We start from the raw sequence: 24,152 nt of genomic DNA, 5'->3' as shown, positions 1-24,152 counted from the left end.
CCTTTGCATTGGAGCATGCAAGAACGGACAGGAAAGGAGAAAGGGAAAGAGGAAAGAGAAAGAAGAAAAGATGGGAAGAGAGCAAGGAAGGAAAAATAAGGAAGGAGGGGAAGGGAGAAGAAAGGAGAATGAAGAGGAAAAAGAAAAGGAAGGGAGGGAGGGTAGGAAGTGAGGGAGGGAGGGGAGGGAGGGAGGGAAGGAATGGCGGGAGGGAGGGAAGGAGGGAGAGAGGGAGGGAAGGAAGGGAGAGTGGGAAGGAAGGAGGGAGAGAGGGAAGGAATGGAGGGAGGGAGGAGGGAGAGAGGGAGGGAAGGAAGGGAGAGTGGGAAGGAAGGAAGGAGGGAGAGTGGGAAGGAATGGAAGGAGGGAGGGAGGAAGGAGGGAGAGAGGGAGGGAAGGAAGGGAGAGTGGGAAGGAAGGAAGGAAGGAGAGAGGGAAGGAATGGAGGGAGGGAGGGAGGAAGGAGGGAGAGAGGGAGGGAAGGAAGGGAGAGTAGGAAGGAAGGAAGGAAGGAAGGAAGGAAGGAAGGAAGGAAGGAAGGAAGGAGGAGGGAGGGAGGGAGGGAGGGAGGAGGAAGGAAGGGAGAGTAGGAAGGAAGGAAGGAAGGAGGGAGGGAGGGAGGGAGGAGATTATGAGACTGGAGGGAGGGTCTCAGGAAAGTCCTGCCTTAGCATTTGGCCACCACAGGTGCCTCCGACACAAGTGACGTCCAGCTAGCCACGCCCACCCTGGCCACAACCGAAGTCCAACACAACCCTGATGTGGCCCTCAATGAAACTGAGCTTGACACCCCGCTCTAGAAAGATCCAAGCTGGCCTTGGCAACCCTCTCAATTTAAAGGCGCAATGCCCAGCTTGAGACGGAACTTACCGTAAGTCTCCGTCGTGATTCGGCGCTGAGCGTAAGTGGCCAGCCCTTCGCTCAACCACATCTCTTCCCAGGTGGCATTGGTGACGGCGTTGCCAAACCAGCTGTGGGCTACCTCGTGGATGATGTCGATGATGAGGAACTCATCGCTCTCCAAGATGGAGGAGATGACGAAGGTCAAACATGGGTTCTCCATGGCAACGATGGGGAATGAGGGAGGGAGGAAAACGATGTCGTACCTGGAAGCAAGAGAAGGAAATCAACTCTGATCAACCTGCAAATCTTGAAGCCATCATTCTCAAAGCAGGTAGACAGACAGACAGGCGAAAAAAAGATATGCATAAATAAAATTCCCTCACAAATTGCCTCACTTGTTAAATGAATCACTGCAGTTGTTAAATTAGTAAGGCGGCCGTTAAGTGAATCCGGCTTCCCCAATTGACTTTGCTTGTCAGAAGGTCGCAAAGGGTGATCACATGACCCCAGCAGGACTCTGTAACCGTCATAAATATGAGTCAGTGGCCAAGCATCTGAATTTTGACCACGTGACAATGGGGATGTTACAACAGTCAAAACTGTGAAAAACGGCCGTAAGTCCCTTTTTTTTCAATGCCATTGTACATTTGAACGGTCACAATGCGAATAGTTAAAAGTTGAGGACTACTCACATTAATTAAAAATTGTTATAAGAGAAAAAAGGGTTGGGGGTTAATGTAACTGGAGAGCAACAGCTGCCTATCAAGAATCTCTTGTGATCCAAGGTATATCCTGTCTCTCCTCTATACCCTGTTAGTAATCCTAACCCAGTAAATTAAGATGAAAGGAAGAAACTGGTTTTATTTATTTATTTATTTATTGAATTTATATTGCTGCCTATTTGCCCATGGTGACTCGAGGTGGCTTACACAATGTAAAATAAATATTTAAAACAAAAAACAAAAAACAATAAAAACTAACAAAAAGAATCAAATAAATTAATAAAGTACAATAGAACAAAATCTGGAAAATAAATATTTTTTTTTTTTAAAAAAATCACCCCCAACTCCCACCCCCCGTCCCAACAACAGCAAATCACACGAGCCATTTGATGGGCTCCATCCTGCTCTGGGTTCCCCATGGCCACAGAACCAGGTCTTCAGCGCCTTCCGGAAGAGTGTTAGAGTGGCGGCCATTTTAATTTCTGAGGGAATGAGGTTCCAGAGAGAGGGAGCCACCACAGAGAAGGCCCTTCTTCCAGGCCCCACCAGGTGTGTCTCCCTCAGGGACAGGACCCGCAACATTCCCTGCTCTGATGGGTTGGGTATATGTGACTGGCAAGAGACGTTCCCTCAGATAACCTGGTCCCATTTTGCAGCTAAATGTGAAATATCATTGTCCCAAAGGTGCTTTTTCCAGAGGCAACTGGACTTTCTGGTTTTTCTTTGAAGATGTTTCGCTTCGCATCCAAGAAGCTTCTTCAGCTCTGAATAGATGGGGGGGAATGGAAAGATTTACACTCTGTGCAGACAGCTGGTCCATTTGCATCTTTTTTAGAAGGTCATTGAGGCCACTTGGAGGTTTGTCTGTGTCCTCAGGGCCGCCTGAGTGGTGCAAATGGATGTGGAGCCTTCTTGGAATTGCTGAAAGGATTGTGTTGTAGATTGATGCCAGTGAGGCTCCACACCCATTTGCACTATTCAGGTGACTCTCGGGACACAGGCAAACCTCCATGTGGCCTCAATGACTCTGTGAAAGGATACAAATGACCAGCTGTCTGCAAGGAGTATAAATCCTTCCATTCCTCACCATCCAATTAAAGCTGAAGAAGCTTCTTGGATGAGAAGCAAAACATCTTCAAAGAAAAAACAAGGAGCAAGGGGCTTTTAATTTCATGGCTGCTGTCACCGTTGGCAGTGATCTTGGAGCCCAAGAAAATAACACCTGTCACTGCTTCCATTTCTTCTCCTTCTATTTGCCAGGAAGTCATGGGGCCAGATGCCATGAACTTAGTGGGATTCTTTTTAAGTATTATGCACGCTCTACTACATACAGAAAACATTTCTGCAAAAAAAAAAAACTTGTTATCTATATATATCAAAGTGAAACGCCACTCATAAATCACCACAAAATCTCCAGAACTGTAAAGCCTTCAAACTTGAAATTTGGCAACTATGTTCCTCTTGGCTTTTAGGGGCTCACTAAGAAAGGATTTTTTGAAATGACAATCAGAGCGTTAGTATTTCGTATATTATTATGAACACGCTCTGATGCTAAGGAGTTCTACTCCCCCCTCCCCACCTGAAAAGAAATCTGTTCCAAATGTAAAACACAAGCAGAGAGCAGTTTTACTTTCACAGCACCAAGCAGCTTTAGTACAGAACAGTTGAGCTAAGCCACGCCCAGGCTCCTTGCTGTCTCCCTTCTTGCTCACACAGCAAATACTGTTTCAGTTTCCAAACAGCCCTCCACTCTCTCACACACTGACAGAACACTAGCCAGATGAATACCGATGGATGCTGGTAGGCAGAGGCAGAATTCCCCCCTCCCCTTTTTTTCCTCCCAAAAAAGTAAGCCCAACCACATAGTTTCGTAGCGCAGCACGGGTATAGAGCTAGTTATCTATATTCTTAGGCATGCATGAATACTCTGTGTATAAGTATAAAAAGGAACCATTCTTGTCTTCAGCCTCCATTTCTCACCACGATGATACCAAGAGAGCAAAACGTGTAATGTCACATCACAAGATAAGCTCTGCCTTTTTCAGCCTGAGTTGCGAGTTGCACGTGAATGAAGAAGGAACAGAATTGGCAGCCCAACATGCATTTCGTTCCTTTCGTCCCAGCGGAGACCTATGCATGCTATAATGAGCTTACCTGCCCCATATGTAGGGCCCGTAGAGGGTCTCTGCAGCGCTGAGCCAATGCTCCACCCGACCTGAGAGTTTGCCGATGGCTGTGGACAAAAGGCATGGCTCGGCCCAGACTTTGCTCCTGTTTGCAAAGAAGGCAGAAAAAACAACAGATAACAGATAATCAGAGTTGGAAAGGACCTTATAGGTCATCTAGTCCAACCCCCCGGCCAAGCGGGAGACCCTACACCAATTCTGACCAATGGCAGTCCAGTCTCTTCTTGAAAGTCTCAAGTGATGACGCTCCCACAACTTCCGAGGGCAACTTCTGTTCCATGGGTTGATTGTTCTGTCAGTAAGTTTCTCCTTGTTGAATCTCCCCTTGTTCAGTTTCCATCCATTGTTCCTTGTCTGGCCTTCAGGTGCTTTAGAAAATAGCTTGACCCCCTCTTCCTCTCTGTGGCAGCCCCTCAACTATTGGAAGACTGCTATCTTGTCTCCCCTGGTCCTTCTCTTCCCTAGCCTAGCCAGGCCCAGTTCCTGCAACCGTTTGTCGCATGTTTTAGCCTCCAGTCCCCTCATCACCCTGGTTGCTCTTCTCTGCACTTTTTCTAGAGTCTCAACATCATTTTTAATAGTGTGGTGACCAAAACTGGATGCAGTACTCTAAGTGTGGTCTTACTAAGGCTTTATAGAGTGATATTAGTACCTCCCTTGATCTCGATTGTATCCCTCTGTTAATACAACTTAGGGTTGCATTGGCTTTTTTGGCTGCCTCTGCACACTGCTGGCTCATATTTAGCTGGTTGTCCACTAAGACTCCAAGATCCCTCTCACAGAATTCACACTGGGGCCTAGCACAAATTTGGCAGTCCTGCTATGGAGGTGCAAAGTAACACTTTAACTGCACACTTTAAAGAAGGTTCACGATTCCAATATAAGTAGTCCTCAACTTACAACAGTTCGCTTAGTGACTGTTCAAAGTTACAACGGCACTGAAAAAGAGTGACTTACGACCATTTTTCACACTTACGACCGTTGCAGAAACCCCACAGTCATGTGATTTAGTGATGCTGGACAACTGACTCACATTTATGACGGTTGCAATGACCCTTTTTACGACCTTCTGACAAGCAAAATTATTGGGGAAGCCAGATCCATTGAACAACAACTGTATTACTAGCTTAACAACTGCAGTGATTCACTGAACAAACGTGGCAAGAAAAGTTGTAAAATGGGGCCAAAACTCACTTAACAAATATCTCACTTACGAACATCAATTTTGGGTTCAATTGTGGTCGTTAAGTTGAGGACTACCTGTTGTCAACTCATAAAATATTTCTCTGGTCTTTTTAGAGTTGCCAACAGAAAGGTAGGGGGGATCAGTACGGCAGCTTGCAAACCGAAACTGCATTCTATAAATGTTTTCAAAGATAGTAACTAGGTCAGGGATCCCCAACCTTTTCGACGCCGCGGCCCGGTTCCGGCATCAGCTGGGCGCCGCGGCCCGGTACCGGCGTCAACTGGGCGCCGCCATCTTTTTTGATGAAAAAGCGCTTCCGGTGAGCTTTCTACCCGGAAAAGCTCACCGGAAGCACTTTTTTACCAAAAAAAGATGGCGGCGCCCAGCAACCAGCGGCCCGGTAAGGCTTGTTCCGCGGCCCGGTACCGGTCCGCGGACCGGCGGTTGGGGACCCCTGAACTAGGTGACCGAAGTTTCTGACACGTAAAATTCTTACTAGAGAGCATGATTGATGACTCTGGGCTATGGAGGTGTCCCATTGGAGAATATGAATTACGATACACCCAGGGGGTTGGGGAAAACCAGGGTCAAGGATGACAAGGAATGATGTGTCTCAAGAGTCGGCTACATCCAGGCAGTGCCGGCATGTTAACTCCCAATAAATCCTTTTGAAGTTTTGGAAGTTTGGCTCAAGACTCAGGATTTAATTGGGGGAAACTGCCGGAATCCTGACAGCTGTAGTTTATAACTGCATTGTTTAGTGATGGCACTTCTGGTCTGAATTGCAGTCATAACTCAAGGACTCCCTGTATGGCTTGCCACAAATTGTTGAACTACATTTCCCAGACTCTTCAGCAAGCACAGTGGTTAAGATACAGCTTAGCAATATTCCTGCCTTCCATCAACCCTGCCTAAATCAGAGCAGGGTAACTTACCTAGGACCAACCTCCGCAGCAACAAGATCCCCGGCCACCAGAGCCACCAGGTAAGCAGGAATGGGGTACTCCATGTAGAACTGGTATATGCCATCTTCTTCCTCATAGGTACTTTGGGTGGCACTCATTAACACTTGCATACCTGCAGGGGCCTGTGAAAAAGTAAAACAGATTAATAAGAGTTGAAAGGGTTCTTGGAGGTCCTCTAGTTTAGAGGTCGTCAACCTTTTGGACCTCAAGGACCACCAAACTCATAATTTTAGATCCCAGGGACCACTAACCGGTTCTGTGGGTGTGGCCTAATTTGTGGGTGTGGCTTGGTGGTCATGTGACTGACTGGGCATGGCTTGTATGTAAATATTATAAATATTTATATAAATACTGAATTTTTTATTTTAAAAAAAGAGCAACTTTTACCCAAAAACAGGCAAAGCAGGCAGGCAGATTGAGTTCCTCACAGAATCACAGATTCATTCAGAGATCTATCCATCTGCCATTGGCTAGCTCAGTCTGTCACATAAAATTTGCTTGCAAGCAAACTCACAAAATTAACTCACAACACACCATGCATGTAAATATTGAATTTTTTATTTTAAAAAAATGCAACTTTTACCCAAAACCAGGCAAAGCAGGCAGATTGAGTTGCTCACAGAATCATTCAGTGATCTATCTATCTGCCATCGGTTAGCTCAGTCTCTCAAATTTGCTTGCCGTGAGTCTGCACTGGATTTGCTTGCAAGCAAACCGTCAGTCCTACGGGAGGTTCGGCTGTGCTGAGCTGAAGAACTAAAGACTAGCTAGAAAGCAAGAAATCCAACCATTTCCTCCTTCCTGGCTAATCTAAATCTCCCAGCACAGCAGAACAGCTGATGGTCGGAAAAAGGAAAAATAGCAACTTAGCAGACAAGTTTGCCCAGTAAGGAATGAGTGGGTGGGTAAGGTTCCCGTGGACCATGTGGGCGGTGCAGCCTTGTGTTTCTGCACAGCCTGGATTAATTGCTTTGTGGGGGTGCTCTGAGGGTGAGATTTTTCTGCGGCCCACCAAAATTTTCTCACGGCCCACCAGTGGGTCGCAGCCCACTGGTTGGTGACCACTGCTCTAGTTCACCCCATGGCTAAAGGACACTCTATACCAGTGATGGTGAACCTATGGCACACGTGCTGGAAGTGGCACACAGAAACATCTCTCCGGGCACGCCAGCCGTCACCTGTTGCTCTTCCGGTTTCTGGCACACACAGGTGTGCCTGCCAGCTGGTCTTCACGCATGCAGGAGCACCGGAAACTGGAATAGCAGCTCCCCGGTGCGCATGTGTGCTGGCCAGCTGGTCTTCACGCACGCATGCATGCCAGAAACTGGAAGACCTGGAAACCAGAAGCTCAGCTTCATGAGCGCTAGAGAGCTGCTCTTCTGGTTGCCATCCCCGCGCGCACACCAGTGTTGTGATTAGCCAGCAGCAGGTGCGGAAGGCTGAGGAGAGCGAGGAGTCAGATGAGGGGCCAGGACCGTTAGGGAGTGGACTGGTGCCTTCAGAGATTGTGGGGGCTGGCAGCAGCGAGGAGGAGGTTCCCGAGGAGCCTGTGCCAAGTGTGCGTGCGCGCAGGATTGCTGGTAGGAAAGAGCAACTACAACAGCACGGGCGACTCGGGAGTAAGGCTGCAAGGTAATGGCCCCTCCTTCAAGAAGATAAAAGCCAGCTGTGAAAGGAACGTACTTTGCAGAAGGCAAAGACGTTTTGAAACTCCAGCCTCGTGAACATTCCGGTATCCTGAGTTTAAATTTGAAGATTCTTGTATTGTACATTATTTCTTGTCTATTATCTTTTGGCAAGTCTCGCACAGTTTGGCAAGGCTTGTGCTTATCACAGCTAATTATTTTGCAGAAGCATTAAAAGGTTTCTGTTCCTTTTGGCTTGTGTTTGATTCGTTGGGAAGGGCGTGGGTCAGAACAGCCAGGAGCTGCTCTTCTGGTTTCCGGCGCTTCTACACTGGGAGCTGCTCTTCAGGTTTCTTGTGCTCCCATGTGCATGCGTGCGCGCTCCCGCTTCGCCACTCAGTACCGGAAAGGTTTGCCAACACTGCCCTATACCATTCCAGACAGTCATCCAGTCTCTTCTTAAAAACTTCCATTAATGAAGCACCCACAACTTCCGGAGGCAAGTTATTCCACTGGTTAATTGTTCTAACTGTCAGGAAATTTCTCCTTAGTTCTGAGTTGCTTCTCTCCTTGATTAGTTTCCATCCCTTGCTTCTTGTCCTGCCTTCAGTTGCTTTGGAGAATAGGTTGAAATCCTCCTCCCCCTCTTCTTTGTGGTAGCCCCTCAAATATTGGAACACCGCTATCATGCCACCCCTACTCTTGATCTAGGGACCAACTAAAGCAGAGGTGGGGAACTATGGGGAACCTTTATGACTTGTGAACTTCAACTCCCAGAATTCCTGAGCCGCCCATGTTGAATTTGAAGTCCGTAAGTCATAAAGGACCCACGATTCCCCATGCCTGAAGCGACGTGTGAGGAATATCCATCCTCTCTACTCCAAAAGCTTGAGCTGGACCGCATGTCCTAGCAACCTAGATTCTGTCCTGATGAAAGCTCGCTCCTCCATCAGTTGTGCTATGTTCACGACGCTCAAACCCCATGCGCAATGCTAAAACATACCCCACAGCCTCCCTGCGATCAGAGTCTTTCAATGGTGGCATTTGACAGTCTGAGGCAGTTTACTTGGAAGGAACAAGCTGGCCTATTCACAGAATGGCTGCCTCAGAGTGAGCGGTGGTTAATCACAAAACAGCCATTGATCTGAAAGCATGTGTGAGGATGCTCCCTAGCATGGCCTTTGGTAGCCCCTGCCATGTACCCAACGGCTGGTTGTTGTTGTTTTTTCCACAGCTTGCTTCGCTAAGTCACACGTAAAAGCCTTGGGAGGAAGCAGTGACCAATGAGGGAGATGATTCAGAAAGGAGATTAAGATTTTCATGGAGGCGGGGACGGGACCTGGCTACTGGTTGTAAGAGCTTCTGGAATCACAATCAGAATTCGAAATCTGAATTCTTGTTAAGAGTTTGCAGCATTAAATTCAAATCCAGAAAACACACAAATGATTCAGCAGGATCGTTCACTTCTTTATAAACATAATAATATGAGTAAAGTTTACAATACCATTAGTAGATTCTTTCAATGTAACGTAAGCAAAAACACAAGCAGCAGCAGCTCAGAGCAGATATCAGTTTTTGTAAGCAAGCAAGACTTTCAATTCTCAGCAAAGCACACGGAGCCAAACCACACCCAGGCTGTCAGCTCCTATCGGCTGGTCTCTTGCCATGCTTACTTTGTTAACCATGTCTCTGCCAGTTAATGAATATACTCTGACAATTCTGGCAGTTAGGCGAGCATGAGCTTCAGGTCTGATCAAGTTCTTCTGACATTCTGGGGGGAAGGAAATGCCTTACCTTGACAACTGCGGAGTAAGTGCATTTCACAGCCGGCGTGTCAAAGCAAGGGAAGAAGGAGCGGTTGCACACCGAATGGCCTTGGGTGAAAACAAATGGCTTGGAGTTGCCGTAGGTGAGCTCAGGATCCAGCCACCAGATCTGACAGAAGGAATAGAGAAGGGGGGGGAAAAACAACAACAACAAATAGACAAAATGGATAGTCTTCGACTTACGGTCACCATGAAGGCCCAAATTTCTGTTGCAAAGTGAGACAGTTGAGTTTTGCCCCATTTTTACCACATTTCTTGCCACAGTTTAGTGAATCATTGCAGCGACGTGGTTAATCAGACGGTTGTTAAGTGAACCTGGCTTCGCCGCTGACGTTGTGTGTCAGAAGGTCGCAAAAGGGGATCACGTGACCACGGTACGCAACCATCATAAATAGGAGTCAGTTGCCCAGAGTCTGAATGTTGATCGCATGACTGCGGAAATTCTACAACGGTTCTTAAGTGTGAAAAACGATCATAAGCCACTTTTTTCATTTGCCGCTGTAACTTCGAACAGTCACTAAATGAACTATTGCAAGTCAAGGACTACCTGTACTACTGTTGTACTTGTATCTTCTAATACATGGGGGTCCAATTCAATTTCACTGAGGGCCACATCAGGGCTGTGGTGAACCTCGGGTGGGTGCGTGGCCAACTGGGTGGGCATTGCCAGCTTGATAACACTCACTGGGCATGGGCAACTGGGTGGGCGTGGCCAGCTTGATAGCACTCACTGGGCACGGGCAACTGGGTGGGTGTGGCCAGCTTGACAGCACTCACTGGGCGTGTCCAACTGGGTGGGTGTGGCCAGCTTGACAGCACTCACTGGGCGTGTCCGACTGGGGTGTGTCCAACTGGGTGGGTGTGGCCAGCTTGACAGCACTCACTGGGCGTGGGCAACTGGGTGGGCGTGACCAGCTTGACAGCACTCACTGGGCGTGTCCGACTGGGTGGCGTGGCCAGATTGACAGCACTCACTGGGCGTGTCCAACTGGGTGGGTGTGGCCAGATTGACAGCACTCACTGGGCGTGGGCAACTGGGTGGGTGTGGCCAGCTTGACAGCACTCACTGGGCGTGGGCAACTGGGTGGGCGTGACCAGCTTGACAGCACTCACTGGGCGTGTCCGACTGGGTGGGCGTGGCCAGATTGACAGCACTCACTGGGCGTGTCCAACTGGGTGGGTGTGGCCAGCTTGACAGCACTCACTGGGGTGTGTCCAACTGGGTGGGTGTGGCCAGCTTGACAGCACTCACTGGGCATGTCTGACTGGGTGGGTGTGGCCAGCTTGACAGCACTCACTGGGTGTGGGCAACTGGGTGGGCATGGCCAGCTTGACAGCACTCACTGGGCGTGTCTGACTGGATGGGCGTGGCCAGCTTAACAGCACTCACTGGGGCATGGCCAACTGGGTGGGTGTGGCCAGCTTGACGCCACTCCCCAAACTGCTGGCATGTTTCCTCGTCGCACTGGGTAGACCGGGCCAAAGCGATGCGGGCCGGCCCCTTACATTTCCCAGGATGGCCTCACGGGTCAGATCCAACCACATCCTGAGCCACATCCGGCCTACGAGCGTTGTGTTTTGTTTTGTTTTTAATATATTTTTACTGTTTACAACTATAAGTATCAAACAAAGTGCAACCATTTTGGCATTGCTCTGCCACACACACAAAAATATTACTAAACCATTAACATTCCTATTAGTGATACAGTATTTTCATTCTAGATCTATTCACCCTGGCTATTTTTGTTCTGACCTTTCCCTCTTTTTTGCAACTATTGATAAAACTTATTCCAAGTATCATCATATTCTGATTCCCCGCTTATTTTTCAGTTCTACAGTTAGTCTATTAGATTCTGCCCTGCTCCAATATCATCCCAGCCAGCAGTGCTATTTACTGAAGATGGGGTTTTAGGTCAAGGAGGGCTGGCTGGCTGGGAACAATGGGAATTTTAGTCCACCTGGGGACAGCAATTTGGGGAAGGCAACCATACACAAAATCTTCATTTCTGTTGAGATCACTGAAAGCAAGTTAGCTCTGGTTGATGAAAGTGTGGAACGGGTCTTCCAGGGTTACAGCCCACCTTTCCCACGGCTCATCCCACATACGTACAACAAAAGGCACCCTGACCCATTGGGCGACATCCTTTCACAGGAAGGGATACAGATAGTCCTCGACTTACAACGGTTCATTTAGGGACTGCTCAATGGCACCGAGAAAAGGTGACTTGTGACCATTTTTTTTCACTCTTATGACCGTTGCAGCATGCCCGTACTCACGTGATTTTACATTTGGATGCTTGGCAACTGACTCGTATTTATGACGGTCTCAGTGCTCTTGGGTCATGTGATTTCCCCTTTTGCGACCTTCTGACAAGCAAAGTCAATGGAGAAGGGTGATGACCCGAGGCGTGGCACAAAAGCAACAAAGTCACAAAAGTAGGTAAAGTCCCTTTAATTCCTCCAACTTGGCCCCCCAATGTCCAGTTATCGTGGGCTGGAGACCTTCTCCAAAACTAACCTCCAAACATATTCTTTGTATTGGAAAAGTATCAGTCCTGCCTGAAGTACATAATATAGACCAGTGGCTGGCTGGGGAATTCTGGGAATTGAAGTCCACCCATCTGAAAGCTGACAACATAGAGAAACACTTGAGATAGATGCATTACAAATAGAATTGCATGGAACAATATGCTGCTAACTTAAAACATGTCATCCCTGGCCAGCCTCTTTGATCTCCCAGACAGACAAAACAGAAAAGCTGGCCAAGGCTGGCGTATTTTAAAATGGTGGCATGTCGTTCGATGAAATTCTATTTTTAATGCACCTATATAAACTACTTCAGGCAGGATGGATAAAATGCCATCACCTAATAGAGGAGGACATGACAGTGAGTGCCAAATAACAGTCCATCCCAAATGGAAAATGTCCATCTCACAGCCATCCATTCCTCTGGGTAAAAGTGTCCGAATCTGAGCACTTATTTATTAAATTACTAGCTCAATACCCATGCTTCGCTATGAAACTATGTGGTCGGGCTTAGTTTTTGGGGAAGAAAATAAGAGGGAAATTCTGCCTCTGCCTACCAGCACCATTCATCTGGCTAGCATCTTGTCAGTGTGTGAGAGAGTTAAGGGCTGTTTGGAAACTGAAACAGTATTTGCTGTGTGAGCAAGAAGGGAGACAGCAAGGAGCCTGGACGTGGCTTAGCTCAACTGTTCTGTACTAAAGCTGCTTGGTGCTATGAAAGTAAAACTGCCCTCTGCTTGTGTTTTACATTTGGAACAGATTTCTTTTCAGGTGGGGAAGGGGGAGTAGAACTCCTTAGCATCAGAACGTGTTAATAATAATATAGGAAATACTAATGTTCTGATGATCATTTCGAAAAATCCTTCCTTAGTGAGCACCTAGAAGCCAAAAGGAACAAATGTGCCAAATTTCAAGTTTGTGGGCTTTATGATTCTGGAGATTTTGTGATGATGCATGACTGGTATTTCAATTTTATATATATATATAGATTCTGTTTTGTCAGCAATGTTTGGACTGGCCTTTCTCTCCATTTCCCATTTTTCCAGATGGTTTTATGGATAAGATATAAATACTCTCATTTCTTCAGATAAATTCTTTTGGTATTGGCAGAACATCTGATCCTCACAACAACAGATGGAACAACTGACGAAAGTATATTATTATTAACACACTCTGATGCTAAGGAGTTCTACTCCCCCTCCACACCTGAAAAGAAATCTGTTCCAAATGCAAAACACAAGCAGAGAAGAGGCGTTTCAGTTTGTTTTAGTTTCACAGCAGCAAGCAGCTTTAATACAGAACAGTTGAGCTAAGCCATGCCCAGGCTCCTTGCTGTCTTCTTCTTGCTCATATAACAAATACTGTTTCAGTTTCCAAAGAGCCCTCAACTCTCTCACACACTGACAGGATGCTAGCCAGATGAATACTGATGGATGCTGGTAGGCAGAGGCAGAATTTCCCCCCCTTTATTTTCCTCCCCAAAAACTAAGTCTGACCACAGAGTTTCATAGCAAAGCACAGGTATTGAGCTAGTTAAACTATAGTGAAATTCTCTGGGGGCAAAAAGGATACCAGTACGTAGAGAAGAATTTTTGTTCTTTCCCAAATACATTTCTCCCTGCTGAAATACAGGTAATTCTCAACTTACAACTATTCATTGAGTGACCGTTATAAGTTACTATGGCATTAAGAGGGACTTATGATCATTTTTCACACTTTACAACTCCTGCAGCGTCCCCGTGGTCATGTGATTAAAATTCAGACACATGGCAACTGGCTCATACTTATGACAGTTGCCATGGCCCCTTTTGCAACCTTCTAACAACCGTATTGCTACATTAACTGCAGTGATTCAGATAACAAATACGGCAAGAAAGATCACAAAATGAGGCAAAACTCACTGAATGTCTGTGCAACAGAAATTTTGGACTTATTTGTGGTCATAAACCGAGGACCACCCGTACACCTTGCTCCTCTCAGCCCAGTCTTCCATTCTGTCTGATTTACATTGCAATTTTGTTTTGACATCCCTGGGTGTGGGCCAAATAATGTTTTTTCCCTCCTACTGTCTGTTTTCTGGTCTTTGTACAAAGGAAGTTTACCCTTTTCTCTCTTGGTAACCAGGTTTTCTGAGGGTGAGAGAATTCATAAAGAACTTTTTGAAAATCCAAGTCAATTTGGCTAAGTCATCCTGGCTACTCTGGAAGAACACCGAGAAGCTTTAAAAAAAAAAAAGATTACTAAGGAAGGCTCGTGGCTTTGCAGAATCTATTATTAAGTCTTCTTCGGCTAAATGCGTCCTTTTCTGTTTTTTGATCACTTTTATATTTATGAATGCTTCCACTAATTTATACCTGAAGTCATTAAGTCAATAATTTTAGTGTTCCGTTGAGATATCATATTGGCTATTTTCCAAACTTTAGATATACACTAGAGCAGAACTTTCCAAACTTGGCAACTTTTAAGATTTATGGACTTCAACTTCAACTTCCAGAATTCCTCAGCCATTCTTCAGAAGTTGAAGTCCACAAGTCTTTAAAAGTTGCCAAGTTTGGGGACTCTTGCTGTAAAGAGACCAATTTTAGGGAGCCAATGTATTTTTGTAGAACAAAAATCTCACTGCTTGGGAACGATGTGTGTCATCAATGATTACTCAAACAAACACGCGACCTCTAAACTACCCGATTATTCCAAATAAATCCTAAAACCTGATCTCCAATCCCCATATGATTGTCTGCATCTTCCTAACCTCCTTTCCCTCCTAAAGCCCTTTCAAGTTATCTGCCCCAAATTTTCAACCGGTTGCAAAGAATTTGTTAGGCCTCCCTAAAATCTTACTATCCTCTTTTATATCTTTTTGCCTGTTTTTTTTTTTTTTTTTTTTTAAGAAGGAGTGATTAACTTGCGGGGAAGGAAATTTTTTTCGTTCACAATTTTTGGAGTATCCCAGTTTGTATTAGTTCCCAGAACTTTCTTGGGGGAGGGGATGATAATTTCTATTTAGAAAACAGAAAAAGCTAGAAAAGTGACGGCAGAAAAAGACCTAGTGTTCCACTGAATCTGCCCTTCTGAGGGTTTTTTTAAATTTTAATTTTATTTTTTTTTTAACTTTTTAATCACTTAATTACAGCACCGGGGTGACCTAGTGGTGAAGACACTCGCCTCCCACTCAGAAGGTTGAGGCAACGGCAGAGCGTGCAAAGAGAAAATATCTGCTGCGAGCTCTGGATAGGTGTCAGAAAGGGCATCTGGTCAGTAAATGCTCAGCCCCATCCAGCTGCCCCGAATTAAGGGATTACACAGGATTGTAAAAAAAGGAGTTAATTAATCATTTAATTATTTCCTGCAGGAGTTGCCCTTAGGCTGCTCATTAACCAAGCTGGTATCCTCTTAATGGGACATCTGCTAATGTTGGCTATCCAGTAGACTAGCCAAGATTCTATCCTTGAGGCTTACGTGGCTTTTTACAATGGGTAGAGCTGTGCTGCTAAATCGTGGGAATCCCTTTCTGGACAACGCCAAGCAGGGCTTGACGGGAGGGTCTGGGGTACAATATTCCTCCATAGAAGTTGCCCAAGATGAGTGATAACAGCAAAGCTTTGGGCCATTTTACATTCTTAAAACTGAGAGAGGACCCCTAAGAACCGTGATGGCGAACCTATGGCACGCGTGCCACAAGTGGCACACAGAGCCATTTGCGCTGGCAGGCAAGCCGCAGGCAAACTTAACTCAGTGTACATGTGCGTGCGTCACAGCTGTTTTTTTTTTCCGGTTAGTTTGAGGCCTTTTTTGGCCTCCCAGAGGCTTGGAAAAAGCCTCTACAAGGCTTTTCAGGACAAATTATTGGCCCGTTTCTTCACTTCCTGTAATACCGGAAGTGACAAAATGGGCCTATAATTCATCCTGAAAAGCCTTGCAGAAGCTTTTTCTAAGCCTCTGGGAGGTCAGAAAAGGCTTCACACAAGCCGAAAAATCAGCTGTGAGGTGCAGTGCAGGTAAGGGGATGGCAGGAGGCGGGGGGGGGATTGCGTGAGCATGCACAGGGGGCTTGGGGAAGGGCACACGTTGCATTCTGGGTGCTGGCATGCGAGTATGTGCGTGCTGGTACGCACACAAGTTTTGGCACAGGAGCCCCAAAAGGTTAGCCACCACTGCCTAACAGCATTGGTTTCCATGGATTGCTTCTATTGATGTTTACTGCAATCGATATGAAAATGGAGAGAATTATAACAGAATTAACAGAGTTGGAAGGGGCCTTGATGGTCTTCTAATCCATATAAATGGCTGTCCAATCTCTTCTTGAAAACCCCCAAGTGATGGAGCACCCACAACTTTCAAAGGGAAAATGTCCCATTGATTAATTGTTCTAACTGTCTTAGTCCTAGATTGGTTCTCTTCTAGATTACTTTCCATCCATTGCTGTGTGTCCTGCCTTCAGGTGCACTGGAAAATAGATTGATCCCATCATCTTTGTGGTAGCCCCTCAAATATTGGAACACTGCTATCATGCCTCCCCTAGTCCTTAACAGAGTATCAGAATAACCGAGTTGGAAGGGACATGGGAGGTCTTCTAGTTTAATCCCCTGCTTAAGCAGGAGCCCCTTAGACCAGTGGTAACTAACCTTTTTGGGCTCCTGTGCCAAAAATTGTGCGCGCGCTGGTGCTCACGTGCTCACATGCCAGCACCCAGAAGGCAATGCATGCCCCCCCCCCATGCCCCTTGCACATACACGCGCAATCCCTCCCACACCCCCACACCACACCCCTTACCTGCACTGAGCCTCACAGCTGATTTTTGAGGCCTTTTTCGGCCTCCCAGAGGCTTGGAAAATGCAGGCTTTGCAGGTCGAATAATACGCCCATTTTGTCACTTCTGGTATTACAGGAAGTGTAGCCTCTGGAAGGCCGAAAAAGGCCTCAAACCAGCCGAAAATCAGCTGTGAGGCACACGCACGCGCAGTGTGACAAGTTTGCCTGCGGCTCATGTGCCGGCACAAATGGCTCTGCGTGCTCCATGTGGCATGCGTGCCATAGGTTTGCCATCATGGCCCTACACCATTTCAGACAAATGGTTGTGTAATCTGTTCTTAAAAACCTCCAATGTTGGAGCACCACAACCTCTGGAGGCAAGTTGTTCCACTGGCCAATTGTCTTCACTGTTAGGAAATTTCTCCTAAGTTCTGGGTTTCTTCTCTCCTTGATTAGTTTCCACCCATTGCTTCTTGTCCTGCCTTTCAGGTCCTTTGGAGAATAGGTTGACCTCCTGTTCTTTATGGCAGCCCCTCAAATATTGGAATATTGCTATCATAACACACACAACACACACACACCTGTCCTTCTTTTTAAAGCATTGATCGATCTGCCTTCGGGGAGCCTTTCAAAGGGTCTGTGGGACCCCGTGAGCATATCATCCTTGAAAGGTGTTTAGACTTTGGGGAAAGTTCAGAGAAGAGCAACTAAGATGATCAAAGGCCCGAGAACTAAAACATATGAAGAACAGCTGCAGCATTTGGGCTTGGCTAGTAGTCTAAAAAAAATAACTAGGGGTGACATGATAGCAGCAACCTGGAATTAAGGAGAAACTTCCTAACAGTGAGGACAATTAACCAGTGGAACTGCTTGCCACCAGAAGTTATGGGTGCTTCATCAGTGGATATTTTTAAGAAGAGTCTAGATGATCACTTATCTGAAATGGTATAAGGTCTCTTGCTAAAGCAGGGGGCTGGACTAGAAGACCTCCAAGGTCCCTTTCAGTTCTATTCTATTCATAATTCACGTTCAGGCCCCGCTCGGTCCTCACCATACTCGGCTGAAAACAGCTCCCCTCGGACCTCCCCGGCTCCCCACTTACCGCGGGGGCATCCACGGTGGTGTAGCGGACGATGATCTGGAAGGGTCGCTGCGGCTCCAGCGAGGCCGGCAAGGAGATGCTGAGCGCCGAGCCGTAGTCGGTGAAGGGGTCCACGCGGAAGAAGAGCGGGTAGGGGGCGCGGGCGGCGGGCGCCGAGAGGGGGAAGGCGGGCAAGGGCGGCGCAGCAGTCTCGGCGCTCTCCAGCGGGGTGCAGGCCCAAGGCCCGGCCGGAGGAGGCTCGCCCCACGGCGGGGGACCTCGGCCGGGGGCGTCGCGCAGGGGCTCCGGGGAGGCGCCCAGGCCCGGCCGGTCTACTTCGGGCAGCGCCTGCCCGAAGGCCGAAAGTGCGCTGGGGGTGCTGAGCGGGCAGTGCGGGTGCGGGTGGCCCGCGGGGGCCGAGGACGGGCGGGCGGGGGCGGCGGCGGAAGGGCTCCCCGACCCGGCTCGCCTTCCGCGCCGCTCCCGCCGGCGCTGGAGAAGACGAAGCCGCAGCGTCCCTCGCCGTCCGGGCAGGCCCGGAAAGCCACCGAGGCCACCCGCATGGCCGGGTGCGTGTCCAAGACCAGGACGCGAGGTCGGCGGGGGCGACGGTCTTCCTCGGCCGCCTCTTGCTGGGCGCCGCCGGGCGCCGGCCGGGCGCACAGCTCCAGCACCAGGCAGCCGGCAAGGGCGCGGGCCTCAGGCCGCAGGTCCAGCCCGAGGCGGAGGTGGCGGAGGCGGAAGAGCGAGGCGCTGGAGGCCGAGGCCACGTCCGGGGGCGTCTCGGGGGCCTCCATGGGGCCTAGGTGAAATCCATGGGCGGGCGCGGGAGGCCCGGTGGCGGCCGACGACTCACCCAGGCCGCCCGGGAAGCCGCTCGCCGGCGCCAGGAAGAGGCGAGGCCCAGCCGGCCTGCCCCGAGCGGGGCGCGCTACGTGCGGCTGGCGGAGGAGGAGGCGGCGGCGGCGGCAGCGGCGCTGGGCGGCGCCCGAGAGCGGCGCGAGGCGGCCGGAGCGGCCTTTGGACGCGCGCCCTGCCTGTCCCGGCCGTTGGACGGGAGCCTCGAGCTGGGCCGAGCCCGGGGCTTTATTGATCCCGTCGTCCCCTGGCCGGAACTCAGCCTTGGGACGGCAGAGAGACGGGAAAGGTCCGGCGCTCGGGAACACATTATGCTGTAGAGGCAGAAAGGATCCCCCTCCTTGGATCTGGCCAGGTGATCTCCAGGGTGGGATCGTATGTAGGAAGGAGACTTTGAGCAGGGATCAACTGGTTTGCCAGGAGGAGTTGGAAGGGCCCTTTGAGGTCTTATAGTCCAACCCCCTCAGGCAGGAGACCCTGTGCAGGTAGGCCTCGACAGTTCGGTTAGTGGCCTTTCAAAGTAAGTAATGACTATTTTTCACAGATCTTTGTAGCAGGTCATGTGATTTACATTGGGATGCTTGACAGCTGACTCACATTTATGACGGTTTGCAGTGTCCCGGGGACCTGTGATTGCGGTTTGCAACCTTTTGACAAGCAAAGTCAATGGGGAACTTGGATTCACTTAACAGCCGTGTCACTAAGGTAACAACTGCAATGATTCACTGAATAAATGTGAGAAAAGTCGTAAAAAGGGGTTATAACTTCTCAGCCACATAAATTTTAGGCTCAGTTGTGGTCACTAGTTGAGGATTACCTGTACCGTCTCAGGTTGCGCATTCTCTCCTTAAAAAAAACTTGTTTTAAAGAAGGATCATGAACATGATGGAGTGACTCCCAAATTGCAGTGCTTCTCAACCTTGAAAACTTCAAATCTCAGAATTCCCCAAACATTGAAGTCTATGAAGACCTCTCGCAACTTTCAACAGTTCATTTAGTGACCTTTGAACTTACCACGGCACTGAAAAAGGTGACTTATAACTTGTTTTTCACACTTATGACCATTGTAGCACCCCTATGGTCATGTGATCAAAATTCAGATGCCTGTCCCAGGGTCATGTGATCAGACCGTTCTTTGGAAGGACAGATCCTGAAACTGAAGCTCAAATAGTTTGACCGCCACCAAATGAGAAGAGAGGAAAAGACCCTGATTTTGGGAAAGACGGAAGGCAGGAGGAGAAGAGGACGGTAGAGGATGAGATGTTTAAATGGTGCCATCAACGGAATGAACATGAATTTTGGCAAACTGGGAGAGAGTGGAGGACATGTGGGGGGGGGCTGGAGTGCTATGGTCCATGGGGTTGCCAAGAGTCAGACTGAACAATAATATAAGAAACTCCATGCATCATGTACATTTTCTAATCCATTGTAATTTAAATAAACAAATACAAACTTTGCACATGGAAAACGTGAGCACAACCTATCTCTGTCTGTCTGTCTGTCTGTCTATCTATCTATCTATCTATCTATCTATTATCTATCTATCTATCTATCTATCTAAAGAGAAGACAAATGGAAGGGACCTTGGAGATCTTCTAGTCCAGCCCCCTGCTTAAGCAGGAGATCCTATACCATTTCAGAGAAGTGGCTGTCCAGTCTCTTCTTAAAAACTTCCAGTGATGAAGCACCCACAACTTCTGGTGGAAACTTCCATTCCACTGGTTAATTGTTCTCACCGTTAGGAAATCTCTCTTTAATTCCAAGTTGGTTCTGTCCTTGATTAGTTTCCATCTGTTGCTGCTTGTTCTGCTTTTAGGTGCTTTGGAGAAAAGGTTGACCCCCCTCTTCCTTGTGGCAGCCCCTCAAATACTGGAATACTGCTATCATGTCCCCCACTAGTCTGTCTTTTCTCTAGACTGGCCAAACCCAAATCCTGCATCCGTCCTTTATATGTTTTAGTCTCCAGGCCTTTAATCGTTTTAGTTGCTCTTCTTGCACTTTTTTTCCAATATCTCAACATCTTTTTTGTAGTGTGGTGACCAAAACTGGATGCGGGTATTCCAGGTGTGGTCTTATTAAGGCTGGCAGGACTCAATTCTAGACTCAATGATGGTCCTAAGTTGAGGACTACCTATATAGCATAAACAGTTGTATGGAAAAAAGGGAAGTATGGTTTTTAGGTTACAAATGTCTTGATATCGCAAGAAAGCCAGAGAGGATCACTTCCCAGATTGCAGGATACAGAAGGATGGGTTTAATCTACATGTAAGCAAGATTTTAACTTGAAACAATGGGAAAAAATGTTAATTAGATCAAGGCTCTTCAAACTTGGCAAGTTTAAGACTTGTGGACTTCAACTCCCAGAATTCCTGAGCTAACATGACCAGAGGAGGAATTCTGGGAGTTGGAAGTCCACAAACAAGTCTTTAAAGCTGTCAAGTTTGAAGACCCCTGAACTGGTGTTTCAGATGGATTTAAACATCCATCTTAAACCATGGGTCATTTAACTAATTTATTTGATTTGCCGATCGCTTACAAGATAATAGATATAAGTATAAACATGAGTAAGAATACAGAAAATAGGTATGAATAAATGGGGACAATAGGACAGGGAGGGTAGGCACGATGATGCACTTATGCACACCCCTTAGTAAAGTAAGTTTACTAAGTTAACTAAGGACTTAGTAAATATGGGTTGTTTTTTCCTTTTTGATAATGTATTCATTTTTATTTTTGCACTTTATTCTTTTTTTGTTTTTAAAATCACTCTTTAAAAAAACACAAACAATAAATCTAAAAGCCCTATGGATTATTGAATGTACCGTGAAGGCAGGTTCAATTTTCATGCAAAGCAATAAGCATGAAACTTCTTTCGGAAACTGCAACACAGCATGCTAAGTAAAACAATATAACCTATTAAGATTAACTGGATTCAGTCATGGATTCCTAAATTATGGCTGATTAAAGAGCAACAGTACACAGCTCATCCCAGCTGCTTCGTGGGAGAAAACTCAACACTGCTCCACAATGAAAGGGCACACACGTCTTTACAAAAACCAAAATAATTTTTATTCACTTTTGCAGATGTCCGTCTCGACAAGACAATTTGCAAACATGCTAAGGCTATAAAATGTCCAGCTGGACAAAAACAAACCAACAAACATGCAGTGCTGACCGATCGAAACAGCTATTACAAGACTGACCATGCCCGTGTGGGCTACTGGTCCCATATAACACAGATGGTGTACAGTAACCATGGTAACATACAACACAGGACCAGCAACCTGAGGTAGGCCTCTTTACAATTAGAAAATGAAATTTCCTACACCAGTGTCAAAACCTGATCAGGTGCCTGCTAAAAGCTGCAAGATGCTGAGGATGTAACAAATATGCAAGAGCAAAATTTTGTGCACATACAGTTGGGTGAATGAAGAACGATTTTAAAAATATCAAAAGTGTCTGGAGAACTTTCCAAAATAAATGCCAATATCTCAAAAGTCTGCATCTCAGCAGAGAAACGCTGTAGGAAGTAGCAGGGTCCAGTCTAAAAAAAGATTTAGCTGCTACAGCTTGGGAATAACGCTGTATGCCAGGGAAAAAGATCTGCAAAAACTTTGGGGAGTTTAACACCCAGGATTCCCCAGCCAATATGGCTGACTGAGGAATTCTGGGAGTTGGAAGTCCACAAGTCTGAAAAGTTGCCCACTTTGGAGTTCCCTGCTGTATGCTTTGGAGAGGTGCTTTTTGCTTAGCAAAATGGAAGTGGCTTTGACTGCATTGGATGAAATAGCAGCCAGCCAACTGACAGTGTCATTGTGTGCACCCAGGTGAATGCACTGGGTTCAAAGGTACCTGAGTTTTGTGATGGCCCTTCACTTCCCGCTACAGTTAAGTATTTGCTAATGAAATTGCCCCAAGGGAGGGGAATGTTAAACCCCTCCAGGGTACAGTACCATGAGAAATTGTGGCTCCTGTCTAATAATTGTCAAGGATCTTGACTGCTGTCTTGCCGGGACCCACATGCCGTAGGTAGGAATGAGGAAAATGGGAGAGGGAGGGAGAGTTACACAAAACTTTCATTTCCGCCCAGAAGTTGGGGGGGGGAGAAAACAGCACCAGGGAGAGTCCAGTGCTGCCTGGCCCAAGCCAGGTTCCCAACCCCACTAAAACGGTACAAAAAAAAAAGGATAGAAAAGAATATGCACTGGTATTAACCACAGCGCTCATTTTAATATAAAATAAACAGCTTACATTTCCACTGTAAATATAGGCTATGTACAGAATTCTGTATAGATATAGCTACATGTATAAAGCTTCAATATAGGCCTCTGGATACATTTATAACGTGGCTCCCTGAGCCATCTTGTAGAGTGCATTTAATAGCAAAAAAAATTAGTAAGAAGAATACGAAATAAATACCATAATAAAAACTATGAAGAATCTTCCTTATAGTGCTTTTTTTTTCAAAAAAAAAAAAAAGAACTCAGTCCTGACTCACGATCCTTAAAAAAAAATATTAAAAAGTGAAAAGACAACCTGCTTGAAGGACATGAAAATGGAAGGAGGAACATCCCTGCCACAGGCAGAGAAGGATTACGCTCCATATTAAAGTGACTTTGCCCTGAATTTTAGCCCTTTACAGCAACCTTGTTTTCTGCAGCAGCAAACATGGCATAGAAGCGGGAATTGTCATTGGACAGAAGAGCAGCTGGAGTGTCAAATTCCACCACCTGAAACAAATGGAAGAGGAAGTGCATGAAATGGAGTAAACACAGGTAGCCCTCGGCTTTATGGCCACAATTGAGCCCCAAAATTATGTCGATAAGTGAGATATTTGTCAAGTGAGTTTTGCCCGTTTTACGACCTATCTCGCCACAATTGTGAATCTGGCTACTGACTTTGCTTATCAGAAGGTCACAAAAGTGAATCACATGACCCTGGAACACTGCAACTGTTGTAAATATGAGTCGGCTGCCAATCTTCTCTTGTATGTCACATTCTGATCATGTGCCCATGGGGTTAATGGTTGTAAGTGTGAAAATTGGTCATAAGTCAATTTTTCAGTGCTGTTGTAACAGTCACTAAATGAACTGTTTTAAGTTGAGGACTACGTGTAGCATCACCGTTGAAAAAGAGACCCAAAGATCTACAATTCCTTTATTTTAGATTAAGGATTAGAGTTCCTTTAAGGGTGACACGATAGCAGTCTTCCCATATCTAAGGGGCTGCCACAAAGAAGAAAAGAGGGGCCTCAACTTATTTTCCCCAAAGCACCTGAAGGCAGGACAAGAAGCAACAGATGGAAACTAATCAAGGGGAGAAGCAACCTGGAATTACAGGAGAAACTTCCTGACAGAACAATTAATCACTTGGAGTAACAGAATAACAGAGTTGGGACCTTGCAGGTCTTCTAATCCAACCCCCTGCTGAAGCAGGAGATCCTCCACCATTTCAGTCAACTGGTTGTCCAATCTCTTCTTAAAAATTTCCAGTGATGGAGCTGGAAGTTCTGGAGGCAAGCCTTTCCTCTGATTAATTGTTCTCACTATCCGGAAATTTCCAGGTTGGATTTCTCCTTGATTAAT

The 24,152-nt window shown here is 46.8% G+C and overlaps 2 protein-coding genes across 5 annotated transcripts in view; both read right to left on the bottom strand.

Moving 5' to 3' along the window:
- The window catches only part of RNPEPL1 (arginyl aminopeptidase like 1), a 34,469-nt gene extending 15,823 nt beyond the window's left edge, over window positions 1-18,646 (bottom strand). Inside the window, 6 exon segments of the mRNA XM_087965537.1 lie at window positions 871-1,106; window positions 3,720-3,836; window positions 5,873-6,024; window positions 9,322-9,462; window positions 17,731-18,140; window positions 18,143-18,646. Of these exon segments, the coding sequence (XP_087821663.1) occupies window positions 871-1,106; window positions 3,720-3,836; window positions 5,873-6,024; window positions 9,322-9,462; window positions 17,731-18,140; window positions 18,143-18,506 (1,420 nt within the window). The 5' untranslated portion in view covers window positions 18,507-18,646.
- A 2,967-nt stretch (window positions 18,647-21,613) lies between these two features.
- Window positions 21,614-24,152, bottom strand: part of ABCC5 (ATP binding cassette subfamily C member 5) — a 62,752-nt gene continuing 60,213 nt past the window's right edge. For all 4 annotated transcript variants that reach the window (XM_087965534.1, XM_026688591.2, XM_087965535.1 and 1 more), the window contains one exon: window positions 21,614-23,297. In XM_087965534.1, the coding sequence (XP_087821660.1) occupies window positions 23,196-23,297 (102 nt within the window). In that variant the 3' untranslated portion in view covers window positions 21,614-23,195. The remainder of the gene's footprint in view (window positions 23,298-24,152) is intronic.

This window comes from Notechis scutatus, chromosome 4 (assembly GCF_049901735.1).
Source record: "Notechis scutatus isolate UNSWTSFEM ecotype Mainland chromosome 4, rNotScu1.2, whole genome shotgun sequence".
Lineage (NCBI taxonomy): Eukaryota > Metazoa > Chordata > Lepidosauria > Squamata > Elapidae > Notechis > Notechis scutatus.
Note: the sequence above shows the minus strand (reverse complement) of the source record. Positions and strands in the feature narration are given on the sequence as shown.